Source organism: Bombus affinis, chromosome 1, assembly GCF_024516045.1.
Source record: "Bombus affinis isolate iyBomAffi1 chromosome 1, iyBomAffi1.2, whole genome shotgun sequence".
In the NCBI taxonomy this organism is placed as follows: Eukaryota; Metazoa; Arthropoda; class Insecta; order Hymenoptera; family Apidae; genus Bombus; species Bombus affinis.
This window is the reverse complement of record NC_066344.1, coordinates 2020713-2039550: the sequence shown is the minus strand read 5'-3', so window position 1 is coordinate 2039550 and position 18838 is coordinate 2020713. Positions and strand designations below refer to the sequence as shown.

Below are 18838 nucleotides of genomic sequence, written 5' to 3'. Positions count from 1 at the left end.
GAATGAAAGTGCAAAATGCTTACACAAAATATTATATATGAATCCATATTGATAGTTTTTTGTAGAAATTCTTTGTATTCATGTCTTACTTAATAATAAAAAAAAAAAGAAAAATATAAGAACAAAAATTTCTAATTTGAAGCAAAATACAAAGGAGCAGAAACAAAATTTAATCGAACAAATGCATACGTAAATATTCATGACGTTAGGTGCGGTATCAGAAAGTTTGAGAAACCCTGCTCTACGAATTAAGTTCTAAACCATTCTTCTTAAGTTCTAAGACGTCATTCTTAAATCATTAACTTTTTATTTTTTATACGAACCAATTAGCAATACTAATGGGATATTTTCATAATTTTCACGTAATTAGAGTGATAAAAAGTAAGTTTTTAAATCACGGAATCAAAGCCAAACAAATGCGTATATGATAGGGTGACTAAAAAACTATACGCGCGCAATAATTAGATTTTATTAGCGTAAAGATCGTTAAATGGCCAAACTTCCCCCGGATATTTCTTTTCCCAATACAAAATAACTCTAAGTGACCGCAATAAGATCTTACAATTTTCCATACGTACCAATAGAGAATATAAGGAGCACATATTATTGTCATTACTCTTAGAGATACTAAATAATAATGTTTTGTAATTTATATATATCTTTACACGTCTATATATAATACATAAATACGTAAAACTGTACATAGAAATAATGGAAGTTTTTTACGTTATATCTACGATCTGATATATATATATATATATATATAATATATTTACATGCATCTTATAAAATAATGCTTGTGTACATTGCATACTAAATGAACATTTTTATCTATTGCGTGATAAACAAAATCACGCGAGAAGTATTATGTACTTATTCCAATTGTTAAATATTGATTAAAATATTATATATAAAATTCATACAACTTTTCATGAATCATTGCATCGTATAAAATATGCATTTTCGATAAAATTTAGATAATTTATGAGTTCTATCAGTTTAAGTTATTAATACTGACACCTGTAACATGTACGGGCATACATTAGTACGCCAAATTTATTATACATTCGTTTTCTGACAGCTTGTTTTCTTTATCCACTGATATCTATGACTTTAAGTATGATATTTTATGTCAAGAATATATATATATATTGCCTTCCTAACGCTGTCTGATGTATATTTGGTGAATAAAACATATGATAGCAGCTTTTGATAGCAGCTTAAGTTAATGATTTAGCAGCTTTTTGTGTTAGCTTCTCGCATTTACTCTTTTAGTCTTTGATCAGATAGCGTTCAGGAATTTCTTTTCTATATAGCTATTTCTTTCCGACAACTTTGAACCTTATTTCGTTTTTATTATTTTTGTTATTGTTTTTGCTATTATTAATTGTTATGCTCTTATATTCTTTTACACAATCAGGTATGTAAGTCTCTCTATTCCAGTAAAAATATTTTTTCTATTCCATACTCGGCCACAAAAGCAGAAAATATGAAATATATCCTGGGGATATGAATTCATACAAAAAGATTTAAGCATTAAAGAATTAACATTGAGGTTTATACAAATCTGCCAATTTCTGTATAATACCTATTACATACTTCGAAATTTATATCTCCATAATTGTTTTAACAAATTATAATTATTCAATTACTCAAGTATTCCAGTTATTATGTATTCAAGACAAATGTAATACATAAGTCACCTTTTAGCAAGGTCATATAAACAGGTCTTGACATTTATATACCGAAAACATAAAAGAAATTGTTGAAAAATTGTGTCGTGAGAGATCAACATGGAAGACAAGAAGTCTCGTTCTGCGCATGCGTGACATGCTATGAATATCTCAGAAACAGAGACACTTACTCATTTCTGTCTGTACGCAAAACGAGACCTTTCCAAAGGATATCTTAATCTTTTTCGATTTAAGAGATGGACGGGTTTTTCTAGCGAGTGTCTAGACCTATTTGTATGACGGTGTTTTAAAACATAAACACTATAAATATTATACAAAAATGATTAGAAGTGCATGTACACATATACACTATTCTAACGATTCGAAAGAATATTATATTATAATATATTAAAATTATTCTAATTTCACTTAATTTTAATTTAAAATTTATGGTAGAAATATATCATAGGTACGTATTTTTAACTATTATCTGTATCATGTTTTCTTCAGGAATATGTCACGTGTTAACGGATAAACGGCGTGAGAATAGTATACCTATTCTGGTTTCTAGTGCATGAGCTTTGCTAACACACCTACTGTACGTTTGTACTTCTTCACGATATTGTTGTTTCATACGTGAGTATATTTTCAACTTATTTTTTAAATAACTTACAATTTTTGTCAAACCATTTTTATAAATTTCATGAATAAGAATTTATCAATATTTTATAATTATAATATTACAAACAAAAAACTACTATAATACAATTTCTTTACATAATTATATATAGAATTTAAATTCTTGTGATATAAATAGATTTTTAAATATCACATAATATAATGTAGAGATATAACCATTCAACATATTACAACAATAAAGCAATACATATAAAATGCATATAAAAAGATCACATCATTCGAAGTAATATCAAAACTACGTTTTCATACGTAAATAAATTAAAAATATGTAAATTCCAAAGACTTTATTGTTAACTTCCGGTGGCGTTGGGAATGTTAAAAAAGCTCTGTTACGCGAAGTTGAGATTGGTAATACTGTTCGTGACGTGAAACAAGTGTTTATTTTTTTGGTTGCATACTGTTGTCACAGAGCAATGTGCTAGATATTTGGTGTATCTCCCTTTATAGATAAAATTTAAAAATGATAAAGATCATCCGACCGCGATTAATAACCTTCGATGTCACTGGTACGTTGCTGATGACGAAATTGGAGGATTACGTCAAAATTGGTTCTCAGCACGGCTTGCCACTTGATCGACGCAAATTGGCGCGAAGCTTCAAAAACAGCTTTCATAGGCTTAGTCTAGAACATCCTGTTTATGGGAAACACACAGGCATCGGATGGGAAAATTGGTGGAGGCAACTAGTTCATAGTGTTTTTAAGGACCAACACAATTGCATTTCGGATGCTACTTTAGATAAGGTGATAAAAACCATCACGATGTCGGAAATTTATATTTTATTATGAAACGAATAAAACAAATATTTTATTTGATTTTTTCACATTTAATTTTTAACAAACGATCATTTATATACAGTTCTGCGAAAGTATTAATCATATCTAAATATGGCTTAAAGGTGTTATTTATTATAAAGGAAATTAATACTTTTAAGGATGAATTAAATTTAAAAATCGTTTAAGAAAATTGAACCTTTTAAATGAATACAAACCATTTATATTTTATTATTATTTGCTCCTTATTTTATTACTAATTTTATATCTAAGGAATATATTTTTATTCTTATTAACTTCAGTTTTGGCTTTCCGTGATTAATAAAAAAATATATATTATAAGATGAAGGAAGTACTATTAACAAGAAAAAGAAAAATGATTACCGAAAGAATTTAACCCAAACTCATACCTACTATCGATGACCCTTTTTATCGTTATGACCCATAGGTTGCTAACAGTTTGATAAGATGCTATGGCACGAGTATGTGCTGGCACAAGTATCCAGGCACTATCGAGTTACTGGACTATCTTAGAAAAAAAGAACTAATTTTGGGAGTAATATCGAATTTCGATGAGAGATTGGAAGCGATACTAGAGGATACAAGGATACGTTCTTATTTTTCTTTTGTCTTAACATCCTACGATTTCGGCGTGGAGAAACCAGATACTTTGATATTTGACGAGGCGCTCAGGTTAACAAAGAAACGACATAGTATCAACATAAGTCCTCAACAAGCGATACATATTGGCGATTCTGTCAATAATGACTACATTGGTGCTAAAGACGCAAAATGGAGTGCAATTCTTATTCAACATGATAATGATGGGAACCAAAAAGAAATCCCTGCGGAGGACGTATTTAGAAATCTTCGAGATTTGAGGGTACACCTTTCTACACTTTTAGATGGGTGCATGTAATGTATTTGAAACTGATATTTTAATCGTCAAAAAATTCAGACGTTATTTCATCAAAAGAAGACACATTTGTCTATGACAAACAAATCATAGCGTTGATAAATATTATTAATATGTCTATTTCATGTTGAAAAAATTGACTGTTAGGAGTAGAATTTTTTATATCGTATTTTACGAATATGAGAGCGTTTATTGTTAAATTATAAGATAAAATCGAGGAATATCTCATACGCTTATATACATAATGTAATTTTTTATGAATATAACGTATGTTTAAGTTATACTCAATGAAAATGTAAGATCATAATAACAGTTACGGAAATATAATTCAGATGATAACTAATGCCATACATACATATAGTTTTGTTTTATGTATATATAAATGTTAATAATAACTTACGTACCTCTTCATACTAGCTGAACTCAGCAACATCTAATAATATGCTAGTATCACTACTAATAAATGTAGCAAGACTATCTTAAAGAAAAAACATATCTTATCATACATTTATATTTTTATACAAATATAATTTTCTATTGCTTCTACAATTCTTTATTATTTTCATTCAACATATTGAACTTACATGCTTGTATTCATTTATAAATTAACTGAACTTTTTATCAATTGTGAATCAAATCACATTAATGACAGTGAAACGATCACTGATTAAAAACTATATAAACGCATGGGTGGACTTGCGTTATCACTTCTCATTTCCTGGTAAAAAGATAATAGTCTAAATTGTCAGTATTTTCTAAGTGATAAACATCGAATTATAAATATTGTACAATTTTTTTATACATAAAACAATTTGTCAATATACATCGTATTTGTTATCAATTTAGTATTCGTCTCTTTTCATTGTTATCCTTAATCATTCATTCTCAGTAACACAATATTATTTACAAATTTTTATAATAATGTTTTTAATAAAACTTTACTTTTTCACATATCCTATTTAAAGAAATTGAAAACAACAAATTGAAGTATATTATAATACAATATTGATAATAGTAGAAAGAAGTCATCATTTCCTGAGTAATCTCTTTTTCACTTCCGTTCTAGCAAGATATACTGGTCACGAGCTCTAACAAATAATCTCTAATTTTCACTTCAACTAACAAAATTAAAAATCTCTTATAAATCATATTCTTAACCAAACATTCTAAATTATTATTATTAATTAATTAATATAAATCTACATATATATAATATATATAAATTTATATACATATAAAGAGAATATATTTTTTCAAATTCTTAAACGAACTTTTCTTATTCAAAAATTAAAATCTAGAAAGATGTTATTGTATATTTGCATATAATATTGGCAATAATAAAATGCAAAATGTAACCCTAACGATTTGGTCGTTACATTTCTCTTGGCCTACACTTTCTACCAGGAGTGGCGGCACGTTACCACCACAAACATTGGCATCGGCACATTCGACTTCCCACAGTCTCACTCACAGACTCCCTCCCGTTCAGTTTCTCACTAAGCTGTTGCATGGAGAGAGGCTTTCTTCATGGTTTTCCAATTCTCCGTCGGTCGAAGAGGTTAGAATACGAATTAATTTCTCTGTTTTCAAAATTCGCGATGCTTGTGTGAATTCTGTTGACCAAAGTACTAGTGAACACTTCGCGGCAAATTTGTGATTTATGCGATTGTGAATGTCGAAATTTTACTGCTACTTTAGTAAAAGATTATTAAAGACATAATTTTTTTTTTTTTGTTAAAGTTTTACTTTTATACTTAATAAAGTTGTGCAAATATATGAATCGACAATTTAACTTTTTAAATTATAGCTTTATAAATGTTTATTCAAATTGCGATTCATGATTCATGATCTGAAACTTGTATTCGTAGAGGATATATGCATATTTATCTCCTAGATTTTTAAAACGAAGTATCGTTAAATATAATAATTTAATTTTTAAGATTTTTGAAAAAAGTGAAAAATGGTGTTTGACTTTGTTTAAACAGACGCCACCTGTGTGATATTATAGAAGTATTTTAATTTGAATTAAAAATTATTTGGACGATTTTATTACTTATATTATAGTCTATGAAATTTTCGTACACAATTTTAATAACGTCTTTATTATACGTGGTAATTTTATGTTGAGCGATTTCTATTCACCATTCTTTTTAAGTTTTTATTTAGTGATTAATTTTTAATAGAAAAATGTATAAATATAGAATAGAATATAGAATATAGAATATCTTACTTAAATTGTAAAAATTTAATTATTAAAATTTCATAATTTAAAAATATAAATTATAAATATGATAATAGTCTTTAACTTTTATAAAAGTTACATATAACATTTTTATATCAAGTTCAATATACTGAGAATGAATAACGAGTCTGAGAACTAATATAAAGATTAATGAACATTAGGTAGATAAGAGGCGATTCGCGGAATGCGGTCTCAGCAGTAAAAAATAAAAAAATTATTGTTGGGGGTGTCCTTGTCGATGGGCCCGATCGAAAATCAGTGCTCGCTCTAATCTTCAAAAAAATTACAAAAAGTGGGAATTTGACGGATTTACCTCTGCCGAATAAAAGTGGATCGAAATTACGACAAAGAAGAGTCATCGAAAAAGATTCAAACATGACTAGAGGAAGACATAAGAAGATGTTAATGTTAATTCCAATCCTCTTGGTGGCAGTGTTTGCAGAACCTGACCCCTCAGACGAATTATACCGTGGATTTCCAAAATATCGAGATGAAGATAAATGCTACGATGACAATGGAAAGCCACAGGTTCGTGCTCCTTTTGTTAATATATTATTTGTTATATTTATGAAATAAAAATGACAGTGAATATAAATTTTTTATTAAACATAATTTTGAAAAATTTTGATGTAAAACGAAAATAATTTGTAATACACGTTAAATGACGTTATATTCGATTCTTATATACTTAAATAGTTCGATATTAATTTATAGTGCATTTTTATATGTTCCATATAATATAGTGATCTGAATATTTCGAGATTTCTTTCGTAAGCATTTATCACTTTTCATAGTTATACTACTCCAGAAATATAAATACGAGCAGTCTGCTGTTTATTCTTAGTCATCAGAATTTCGGTTTCTTTTTTTACTACATTAGGTTATCACAATAAAGGTTCCAAGTTACATCAACTTTCGGTGATAGCTGGAGAGATAAAACTAAATAGACCCTCTAAGTATTAAGGAACGAAAAAGTTCTAAAATACTAATTCTGTATATTATCATCCTATTTTCTACGTCATCCTATTGTATTTGTTGTTAGGGATGTTAAAATTCAATATTTACGTAGTAAGATTCTTTCGATAATATATCCTTGCAAGAATTCTGTAGGAAATATAATTTTGTAGGAACGACTTGGGACGGAAATGTGAATGTTAGCATCCTAGATGGCAACATTTGCGCGAGCTACTATATAGTATATTAGCATTTAGAATTAGAACATTAAGAAATTCAAAAATTCTTTTTCAAGAAAAGAATTTGAAATTTCTTTTCCAGGAAAAAAATGTCCAAATTTTATTTTTGGGAACATGAGAATAAGAAAGTAATAATAAGGAACCAATGTAGTAAAAAAGATATAAATGATAAAACAAAGGAATTTTTTTAATGTTTCAATAAAAATTTGCGGTTCTTTTAAACTGATTTTGAAATGATTTTAAATGATCTGTGTTATAGAGGTGTATACCACCTTTTGAGAATGCGGCATTTAACGTACTTATGGAAGCAACGAACACGTGTGGTCAAGATCGACCAACAGAATTCTGTAAACAGACTGGGGTCCAAAAGAAATCTTGTGAGATATGTCAGTACGGAGATCATCAGGCTTTATACCTTACCGATCACGACAATAACGACAATGCAACTTGGTGGCAGTCAGAAACAATGTTCGAGGGTATCGAATATCCAAACCAAGTTAATCTCACACTACATTTAGGTATGATATACTAGATGCTACATTGATTATAGTTATATATAGCTATTTATCTAAATTCTGCGAAACTACCAGTTCATATATATAATAAGAATACACTGGCTTTCTCCGCTATTTATTATTTTCCGTTCATATAATGGAAATTTACGCTCAGATAAGCGAATTCAACGGACAGGATTTCGTGTGAACGGGCATTAACCAAAAATTTTTCCCTATAAATGGAGTTCAAAATAAATGAGTTTCATTATGTATGATATCGCAATAAAACGTTCAGTGTATTAAAATTTGCCCGCGATGTATCAAGTATTGTGGTTTAATTCAAATGTGGCTGTGGTTTGGATCGCTTTAATTGAGATCATTCGTTGTGGAATTATAGTAGATAATGTCGATGAATCTTACACTATAGATAGAGGAAGGCAGTTCATTCATCGGTATTCGCGATGAACTTTTAACACGTCCTCAATGATTGTTGCTCTCTATTTTTCCCTTTTTAATCTCTTTTTATTTCACATCCTTATCTATGAGGATGCGTGTGCGATGAGATAATTCTCGGAACCACGAACTGATGGAGAAATATACATGTAAGCGAGCCTTCATTCTTGTATTAATATTTTATTTTGTAGGCTTTCCTCTTTAACAATCATTACTTACCGTTATAATATTTTATAAATTTTCTCTAAAAATAGTTGTGAAAGTTGCTATCAAAATTTCACGCGAAATTCAAGTTATTTTCTTGTGCAAACAGGGAACGTATTATTTAAATATTTATTATTAAAGTTAGGGATAACATATACAAACTTTTGTAAAAGTAAAATGCTAACGTTACGTTTGTAGCATCTGCTAATTGTACATGCCGCTAGAAGATACCTTTCCGTACTTCTATAACGCTACGACATTTTCCTCTATTGCAAATTGATAGTGTTATATATTTTGAAACAATCCTTATCATGAAATAGTTTTACCATACGCGTGTAAACTAGTTTTAACAGCATGTCTCTAGAATCCGGATAATAGTGGAAGTTCCTTAAACACGTGAAGAACATAGAATCTCTGTCTGTGTACCACGTGTTCATTTAGGAAAGAATCAGCCACTTGCACCCCGCTGGCTTTACAGTGAAGAATTACAATGGCGTAGAATCCCTTTATTTCGTAATAATTTCGATATTCTTCAAACAATCATTCAAATAGTTGAAAACATGTTTTTCCAAAAATATTTAATTATTATATATATATAAATATTTATATATATATATAATTATGATATTACGTACTACTAATAATGATAATAATAAATATTTATGTGTTTATTTTTTACATTTTTTCTTGTTTTCTCATACGTAGTGTTTTTAAATAATTATAGGCAAAACGTTCGATATAACTTACGTTAGAGCACTTTTCGAGTCGCCGCGTCCAGAAAGTTGGGGTATTTATAAGAGGAAGAACGAAAAGTCGCCATGGGAACCTTTCCAATTCTATTCCGCGACCTGCAGAGATACATATGACTTACCAGATTTAAAGGAAACTGTACGGGGAGACGATACCAGAGTATTGTGTACTTCCGACTATTCCGATATATCGCCTTTGACCAAGGGCACTGTTGCATTTTCCACTCTAGAAGGTCGACCTTCGGCATATAATTTCGAAACTAATCCAGCATTGCAGGTACAGTTTTCGTTTTATCATTTCATAATTCTTCTCTAAAATCGTGTTTCTTTATTAACAGCGACTCTGCTTAATAAGGATCGTATAGAGATTTCACTTTTGATTTATATAAATCTATATAATAAAATGATTTATAAATAATATATCTTAGAATGAGTAAATGACGAATACTATCCTCGTTTTAAGGAATGGGTACAAGCAACGGATTTGAGGATCACTCTGGATAGATTAAACACTTTTGGAGACGAAGTTTTTGGCGATGATCATGTATTAAAGTCCTACTACTATGCGATCGCTGACGTCGCCGTTGGAGCACGTTGCGCTTGCAACGGCCATGCTGGAGAATGCGTAAACAGTACCAGCGTGGATGGAAGAACTCGCAGAGTATGTAGGTAAGATAATGTATGGAGATACATGTTCTTGCAATATACTATTACTGGTTAAAGACGATTAAATATCAATAATATCTGGGATATAAAATATCATGGAAAACGTCTCCGTACTTTTGTAAATTTTCGTTCAGTAATTAGGAAATACGTACATATATGGAAAATAAAAAAGTTTTCGCGTCATTTCATATACCTAAGATTTTAAGAAAATATTCAAATGCGGCTACGTCAGTCTTTTCATTAATTTCCTCCACCTATTATATGTATATTATGATTTTCAACTACAAATTTGAAAGAGACAAAATTTAATTATTCACAGATGCGAGCATAATACTGCTGGCCCAGATTGCAACGAGTGTTTACCCTTTTATAATGATGCACCGTGGGGACGTGCCACTACTAAAGATGCGCACGAATGTAAACGTACGTATTGGAATAGCTTTATATAACGTAATTTTGCGAAATATCGTTAAGAAATGAATTAGCAGAAAGTAAGAAGATACATGTATGTAACTATTCACACATACACACACACGCGCGCATATCATTGGGTATAAATGAAAAGAGAATATCTTCAATAAAGGGTCAGTATCCTGGTCAGTGTGTAGGTGGGCCTTGACAAACCTGCTCTTCAAACGGCGGGTTTTCAGGTACTATACTCGGTAACTAGAACATACTCGTGTGATAATATGATTGTTATAAATGATAATCATATTATTATTTAGTTTCTATTTAAACCTATTATTATGCCCCATTTTTTTCATCCCTTATTAAAGTCTAGTAAAAGTACGTGATAAAAGAATTCATATATTGTCAATGTCAGTGTCATCTCATTAATAAAAGAATCATTTGCTTATTATGAAAGAAGATAATAAGAAAAAAAAAGATTATTATTAAGTGCATCAGTTGTTTATTGAAAAAAGTCAACAAAAGAAAATTAACAAATAGAACTTCTATTGTCGTTACAGTTTTTTAATTTTTCTATGATACAGATATATCTCGTATTAGCTCTAATATTGATATCACTGATAATTATTTATTTGTTTGTAACGCAGATCGGCATAGAATAGCGTGCTATAAATCTAATATATCGACATATATTGTTATACCGAATATGAAGGTATTTTATACAAGGGAGAACAATTTCTTCGGTATTGCGAGTATCACCTTTTCAAGCAGTCGAAGAGAGTTCGCGTTCACGATCACGTTGGCATTACCTAACCAGCTTTACCTTTTACGTTCATTGCTTGTTCTGAAGTGGGGACTGTTGGCAATACAGGAGCACACAATGCAGCTTTTCTGTAGATCGCGAGCTCAGTGCTCAAGATACTACGATACAAGCAGATATTTATTACATCGCGTTGATTAGATCGTGTATCGACGTGAATATTTCAAACAAGAAATCAAGTTGGTCTTGATTTTATTTAGTGCAATTAAACGTATTACTTATTATTAACAAGACGTCATTATTGCATCGTTAAATGTCATTAGTAATTACAGTAAACGATTTCTTATAGAAGGATCAATGTAAACAAACAGTGTTTATTGTTAAAAAAATGTATATTTGTCAGTGTTTAAACATGTATATATTATAATTTATTGCGATTATGTTGTACCAAGTTAAACAACTTTTTATATATCTTATATTTTTGTGGATCATTTACTAAAAATATATAAGAACATTTATTCAATTTTTCATTCTCAAAATGAATTTCAAATTTTGATGAAGAGTGGTAATAATTATGAAAAATTATTCGTTTTTTCTTTGTTTATAAATTGTGTAATGAACTGGTCGTCTAAAATGAGATTAATCGGATGTTTATTACTTGTGAATGTGATGATTAGTACTTCATCACGGTGGGACGGAATTCTTCCGTGGTATTCGGGATCCAGTAAATATCTAGATAATGTTATTATTCATATTAAAAGAAATAATACACTATCAAAATTATTTTGTATAATATTATATATCATTATATTAATCTATCATTATTTATTATTATACATATACAAGCGATTCATTATTGTTTAAATTTTATCTTGATTTATATCATGACCTTATTTTTCAGCTTGTAACTGCAATGGTTATTCAGAGAGATGCTTCTTCGATAAGGAACTATACAAGGCCTCTGGTCACGGTGGTCACTGCCTGGATTGTCGAGCTAATCGTGATGGCGCGAATTGCGAACATTGTAGGGAGAATTTCTATCAGCGTCCGGAAGACAGTTATTGCGTCGCTTGTAACTGCAACGAAATTGGTAAATTGTTGCATTCTTCGCCATCCCGATTTTGACAGTTTTTTATTATTTATTAATTGATTTGAAATATATTCTTAAAAAATTTATAAAAGATCGATTAAAATATTTAAAATAATTTAAACTTTTTATATTTACTAAAAATAAAAAATGAATAAATATTCGATGCCATTTTACAGGTTCGAGAAGTTTACAATGTAACAGCGAAGGAAAATGTCAGTGCAAACCTGGTGTAACAGGTGACAAATGCGATCGTTGCGCAGCAAATTATTATAACTTTGGATCATACGGTTGCACCTCTTGCGAATGTAACGCAGCCGGTTCCCTTGCGAATGCACCAACTTGTGATCCTACTAATGGTGTTTGTATCTGTAAAGAAAATGTTGAAGGGAAGCGATGTCGAGTGTTAGTAAATTTATATCGTTAATATTTTTAACAGTATAACGTGTATAATAAAGATGAAAAACTAAGTAATAATACCGTTTCTATCATAAATAGATGTAAACCGGGATTTTTCAATCTTGCAATGGATAATGAATTCGGTTGTACACCATGCTTCTGTTACGGACATTCCTCAGTGTGCAGACCAGCGACTGGGTATTCTAAAGTTGTAATTGAGAGTATGTTTGTGAGAGGAACTGAACGATGGAAAGCTACCGTGGCTGGTAACCCGATACCACTCCATTATGATCCTCTTACTCAAACGATATATGCCACGGCATTGGACCGAGACAATGCATATTTTATTGCTCCTGGTAAAAACAAATACATAATAAACCCTTCGCATTTTTTGATAAGAACTATAAAGAATAAAATTTTTAGAAAATATAAGCACAATAAAGCTTTATATTTCATTTATACAAATAAATATCATATTGTTTATTGATGAAAAATGCAGATAGATTCCTCGGGGATCAACGTGCATCTTATAACCAAGACTTATTATTTACACTAAGAATTGGGGAAGCTGGTCCAGCACCCACTGTTCGTGATATAATCCTCGAGGGAGGAAATGGAGAACAAATTACACAACCAATTTTTGGACAAAAGAATTATTTACCTTCAGTGACAGTAAGTAAGACAGTGAAGTAATCATATCAATGGCTTATTAATTATTAAAAAATTATTTCAGCCACATGAATATCGTTTCAAATTGCATGAACATCCTAGTTATGGTTGGGAACCTCGCCTTTCCTCTCGAGCTTTCATGTCTATTTTATCGAACTTAACAGCTATTAAAATTCGTGGCACCTATACGCATCAAGGTATCTTAATTAGGATTCGTAGATAAAATTGTGTTTATGAAATTACTGATGCATTTCATTTTCTTTCTACAGGTCGAGGATTCTTAGATGACGTTAAGTTGGAGACGGCCCTCCGTGGAGCTGCAGGTGAAACCGCTGATTGGGTGGAGCATTGTCAATGTCCCCATGGTTACGTAGGCCAATTTTGTGAATCCTGTGCACCTGGATTCCATCATGATCCGCCTAATGGTGGTCCTTTTGCACTTTGCGTCCCTTGCAATTGCAATAATCATGCAGATATTTGTGAAGCTGAAACTGGTACTTTTTTAGAGTGAATTTATAACGAAGATTAATGTAGAAATTTATTCTAGAATCTGAGAATTGATATCTTTCGATTTATTTTAGGACAGTGTATCTGTGAACATAATACGGCTGGTAGCAATTGTGAATTATGTAAACGTGGATATTACGGTCACCCATTAAAGGGTACACCTGACGATTGTAAACCATGTCCGTGTCCTGACAATGGGCCTTGTATATTACTTGGCAATAATCCTGATCCAATTTGTTCTGAATGTCCACTGGGTAGAACAGGTAAGAATAATCTCTTTAAAGGAAATAGTGTTTCGTCCCGGTTTGGATTCGTTAATAAGATAAACTAATAGGTCCTTGCCTTAGACACAAGGATAGAGGAAGTTGTATTGAAAAACGTATTTATCGGAAACTAATCAGAACAACCGATTGCGAGAAAGCATTAGCGTCAGTGGACCTTTAGTGGCAAACGTATGAAATAGTCCTACAATATCTTTAAATAGTTTTATTATTTATATCATTTTTTGTTTTAGGACCTAGATGTGAAACATGTTCGGATGGATACTTCGGAAATCCTGAAAAGGGTATAGCTTGCAGGCCTTGCGATTGTAACAACAACATCGACTTGAATGCTGTAAGAAATTGCAATCACGAAACTGGTGAATGTTTGAAATGTGTAAATAATACAGCTGGTTTCCATTGTGAAGAATGTCTTTCAGGTAAGTAAAATGTAACTGTTATATATTTCATGTACTTTTTTGAAATTATAAATAACGATGTTTATAACATTTAACAGGATATTACGGAGACGCATTGTCTGATCGTAAAGAAGATGGATGTAAGCTATGCCAATGTTTCCCGCCAGGCACAGTCGAACTCAGTGATGGTAGAGTAGCACCTTGTGAACAATTAACAGGTCATTGTACTTGCAAGCCTCATGTAACCGGCCGAAATTGTGATAAATGTGAAGAAGGATATTATCATATTCTAAGTGGAGAGGTATTTCAATCGGCTAATCGTTTCATAATGTATGATTATTACTGTTTGCCTAAGTTAAATAATCACATGTTTTTTAGGGATGTACGCCTTGCAATTGCGATGCTGAAGGATCTTACAATCGTACTTGCAATGCCGTTACTGGTCAATGTGAATGTAGACCTGGTATTACTGGACAACATTGTGATGCATGTGTTTCCTATCAATATGGATTCAGTAGAGAAGGTTGCAAGCCTTGTGATTGTGATAATATCGGTTCTCAAGACCTGCAATGTGACGCTAGTGGACAATGTCCAGTAAGTTTATAAAATGTTATGCTATACAATGGAAAGTTTAATTTGTATGCATTTATTAGAATAATTAATCCTGTATTATAGTGCTTCCCCAATGTAGAAGGAAGACGCTGTGATCGTTGTAAAGAGAACAAACATAACAGACAAAATGGATGCGTCGATTGTCCTGATTGTTACAATCTTGTTCAAGCTGCGGTGAATAGTCATAGAGAACGCTTAGCTGAATTAGGAAATACGCTCAAAAAGATTAACAGTAGTCCGACAGTTATAAAAGATTCGGACTTTGAAAAAGAATTGAAAAACGTTCAGAATAAAGTAAAGAATCTTTTACAAATTGCTAAACAAGGATCTGGTAGTAAGTATAATTTATTCAATAATTCATACTTTTTAAATGAGATTATATTTAAAAAATATTTTAGATGAAAATAAAACGTTGGTGGAACAACTTGATGAATTACGTGATCAGCTGAATGAAATTGAAGAAATTGCACAAACTGTGAACCTGACTGCTTTTGATGCACATAGAACTACTTTGGAAGGTTTAATGAACATTGATGAAGCAGAAAAAGTGCTTGATAAAATACATGCTCAATTAACCGTAAGAATAATATTGATATGATATTATATGAAATTTATAAAATTGGAAGTTCAACTCAGATTTTAAACATGTTAGGACACAGAAGACTATTTAGCCACAGATGGAGCAACTGCGTTATCAAAAGCGAAATCACGTGCGGATCAAGTTGGTCAACAGAATATACAAATGACTTCAATCGCGCAAGACGCGCGTCTCTTTGCCGAATTGTAAGTAATATAATTTTATAAACCTTTAGTATTTCTTCATAATCAACATTGTCCAAACTTTACAGAAATGTTAATGAAGCGAAAAAGATTCATGCACTGGCAGAACAGGCGCGAAATACAACAATGGAAGCTTATAGTCTCGCAAAAAAAACTATAGCAAAATATTCTAACATGACGTATGTACTTATTTACTTTATCTTAGAATATTGGTAATAACGTAATTATTACCAATATCTATACTAATGGTTTTCGAAATCATCTTATCTGTATTGTATCTCTTCTAAAAATTTATTTTGTATTTAGTGATGATATTAGAGGATTAGAAAATAAATTAGAGTTACTAGCTCATCGTATGAGTGAGGTGAAAAATCTTACCAGCATAGCAGCCACTAAATCATCCGCAGTTTCGCAAGAAGCAATAGATTTATTGATTCTCGATTTAGCACTTCCACCTGTTGACATCGAGCAATTGAGAAATCAAGTTGAAGACGTAAATAATGAGGTAAATTTAAACTATGACAACTATTATTGTTACCGAAAGTAATTTAAATATTGACGATAAAATACATTACAGGGATTACGATTGAAAGAACAAGCACAATTGCTGTTAGATCAAAACGAAAATCTTATAAATGAAATGGTAGAGAAAGTAAGAAAGAGCGAGGAGTTAATAGAGTTAGTACAAGATCAGCAAGCGGCTACTGCCGAACTTGTAGCCGAATTAGATAAAGCAAATGAAAAAGTAGATGATGCTGTCAAACGAGGAGATCAGACTTTAAAAGAAGCTCAGGAAACATTACAGAAATTGGGTGGTACATATCATATCAAGTATTTTTACTAGTGATAATATTTTTTCTTTAAAGGGAGAGAAATAAATGTATTTTTCAATTATAATATTATTTTTAGAATTTCATGCTGAAGTAGAAAGAGAACGCGTTAAAGCCCAAGATGCTTTAAAAGATATAAAAAATATTGAATCATTAATCATGGATGCCAAGGAGAAAGCTTCACAAGCTGAAAAGATATTAGATGGTTCTGAATATAAAGCCGAAAGTGCGCGTGAGATAGCACAAGATGCTCAAGTTAGTACAATTAATCCCATATGTAATATATAATTTATTATACGCTGAAAACGAAATATGTTTATATTAGACGCATGCAGAGGAAGCCAGTGCAAAAGCGAACACTATTAGAACAGAAGCAAATAAAACTAAAATAGAAGCACTTCGTGTAGGAAACGAAGCTGAAAAATTACATCAAAGAGTTGATATTACAGATTCCATGATGAAGGAATACGAGAAACGAAGTGGACAAGATACAAATATTACAACCGAAGTAAGGAATTAGTTGCACGTACTATTTATTGTAATAACTATACTATACGATAATATAATTACAATGTTATTCAATCATTTTTAGGCAAATCATAAAGTTAGTCTAGCTAAGATTAATGTAACGCTAGCATCGCAACAACTCGATAAAGCTCTAACCGAAGTAGCTGAAATAATAAAAGAACTTGAAAATTTACCGGAAATTGGTACGTTATTGTTTTGTATCATAATTTTTTAATTTATCTGTACCTTTTTTAGATTAAATTCATTATTTAAAACTACACATTTTCTATGTGTATCTACACAGTATCTATACGTTTGAATTTCTTTATTTTAGATAATACTGATTTAAATCCGTTAGAAGAACGTTTAGCTGCAGCTGAAAAGGAAATTGTAGCTGCAAGCCTAGATCAAAGAATTCGTAATTTAACGGATGCAAAAAATTTGCAAACACAGTGGGTAAAGAATTATGAAGATGAGGTCAGTAGGCTAAGAATGGAAGTTGAGAACATTGATGATATAAGAAAAGTTTTGCCTGCCATCTGTAACAATCGTGTACGACTGGAACCCTAAACTACAATATAAAGTTATACTTAAAAGTTTATTTCATAGCGTTAGAGGTGCCTTACATGCACTAAAGGAAAAAATAAGCATAAAAATATGTTCAAAATAATAGCTGCAAAATTAGTTATATATCCTTCTGAAATAAGAATGTATACTATACATTATAACTATCTTAAAAAATTATAAATCATATTTTGATTACAGACTTACGATAAAATTAATATTATACTAGTGAATCGTCACAGAAGCAGGATGATATTTGTATATTTACACTTAAATCATTTTATTTAACACATCATTTATAATGTGATCTTGCATTTCTTCTTGAAAATTAATACCATGTGCTTATATATACGAGCGACTAAAATAATGATCATCATACCAAAGATTTCATATAGTAGACATATCTTTCCGTTATCATTACCAGGCCATTTACATTATTCAATTTATTCAACATTTTTGTAATACAACTTGTAATACAACTTTGTACGTATGTACAAACATGTATATAGTATCTATATACAATCATTTTATTGTAATTGCCATACTTTATAGTCTCCTTTTAAGTCCTGAGAAAGCTTCAGAAGTTCCTCCGAAAGAAGGCAATTGTTTTAATTTCTAATATACAAAATTGTATGTAATACATTGTATGACTTATTTATGAAATATTAAAGATTGGGAAAACATTTTTAAAATCGAAAGGGAAACGGAAACTCAAATGTATTTTATAATATGTATCATTATGCAGCAATTTATATGTGTATAATATAACATTTTTATAAAAATATTGATACATATTTAATATGAATACAAAATAAACAATATGTCGGAGAGTATGTAATATGGTGTTATTAATAATTAACCAAATATTAATATATCAAGATTAATATATCATCTACCAAAACCTACAAGATAGATTAAAATATTGTGAAATGTTGAAATTAATATAATATATATAAAATACTTGGATATTTCAAT

The 18838-nt window shown here is 30.6% G+C and overlaps 2 protein-coding genes and 1 long non-coding RNA gene across 6 annotated transcripts; 2 read left to right on the top strand and 1 right to left on the bottom strand.

Annotated features, from left to right (window-relative positions):
* Positions 1-91: 91 nt before the first annotated feature.
* LOC126917376 (uncharacterized) lies at positions 92-1724 on the bottom strand. The gene is made up of 2 exons (XR_007710924.1): positions 1600-1724; positions 92-1501 (listed from the first exon to the last, which is right to left on the bottom strand). It is a non-coding gene; the product is annotated as an uncharacterized LOC126917376 (long non-coding RNA).
* Positions 1725-1836: 112 nt separating this feature from the next.
* On the top strand, positions 1837-18696 carry LOC126917279 (laminin subunit gamma-1). Of its 4 annotated transcripts, none has more exons than XM_050724020.1 (28): positions 1837-1967; positions 2184-2309; positions 5465-5618; positions 6464-6830; positions 7755-8013; positions 9371-9672; positions 9859-10064; positions 10381-10484; positions 12131-12319; positions 12496-12721; positions 12815-13071; positions 13215-13387; positions 13449-13581; positions 13654-13878; positions 13966-14154; positions 14406-14591; positions 14669-14871; positions 14949-15164; positions 15246-15516; positions 15581-15759; positions 15835-15965; positions 16031-16141; positions 16269-16467; positions 16540-16777; positions 16872-17047; positions 17118-17300; positions 17385-17502; positions 17634-18696. In XM_050724020.1, the coding sequence occupies exons 4-28, from the start codon at positions 6678-6680 to the stop codon at positions 17867-17869; spliced, it is 4863 nt and encodes a 1620-aa protein (XP_050579977.1). In that variant the 5' UTR covers positions 1837-1967; positions 2184-2309; positions 5465-5618; positions 6464-6677; the 3' UTR covers positions 17870-18696. The 4 variants fall into 4 exon arrangements, with proteins under 4 accessions (XP_050579977.1, XP_050579985.1, XP_050579991.1 ...); XM_050724028.1 differs by having other exon boundaries at positions 1896-2029; XM_050724034.1 differs by lacking the exons at positions 1837-1967; positions 5465-5618 and having other exon boundaries at positions 2189-2309.
* Positions 2472-4901, top strand: LOC126917363 (rhythmically expressed gene 2 protein-like). Its single transcript, XM_050724118.1, has 2 exons — positions 2472-3114; positions 3593-4901. Exons 1-2 carry the CDS (start codon positions 2833-2835, stop codon positions 4061-4063), a joined length of 753 nt encoding a protein of 250 aa, XP_050580075.1. The 5' UTR covers positions 2472-2832; the 3' UTR covers positions 4064-4901.
* Positions 18697-18838: the final 142 nt, after the last annotated feature.

Coding starts and splice junctions, on each gene's coding strand:
- LOC126917279 (XM_050724020.1), top strand. CDS start 6,678: ATGACTAGAGGAAGACATAAGAAGATGTTAATGTTAATTCCAATCCTC. Junction 13,582..13,653: donor TGGCACCTATACGCATCAAG/GTATCTTAATTA, acceptor TTCTTTCTACAG/GTCGAGGATTCTTAGATGAC. Junction 17,048..17,117: donor AGATAGCACAAGATGCTCAA/GTTAGTACAATT, acceptor TGTTTATATTAG/ACGCATGCAGAGGAAGCCAG.
- LOC126917363 (XM_050724118.1), top strand. CDS start 2,833: ATGATAAAGATCATCCGACCGCGATTAATAACCTTCGATGTCACTGGT. Junction 3,115..3,592: donor CGGATGCTACTTTAGATAAG/GTGATAAAAACC, acceptor TATGACCCATAG/GTTGCTAACAGTTTGATAAG.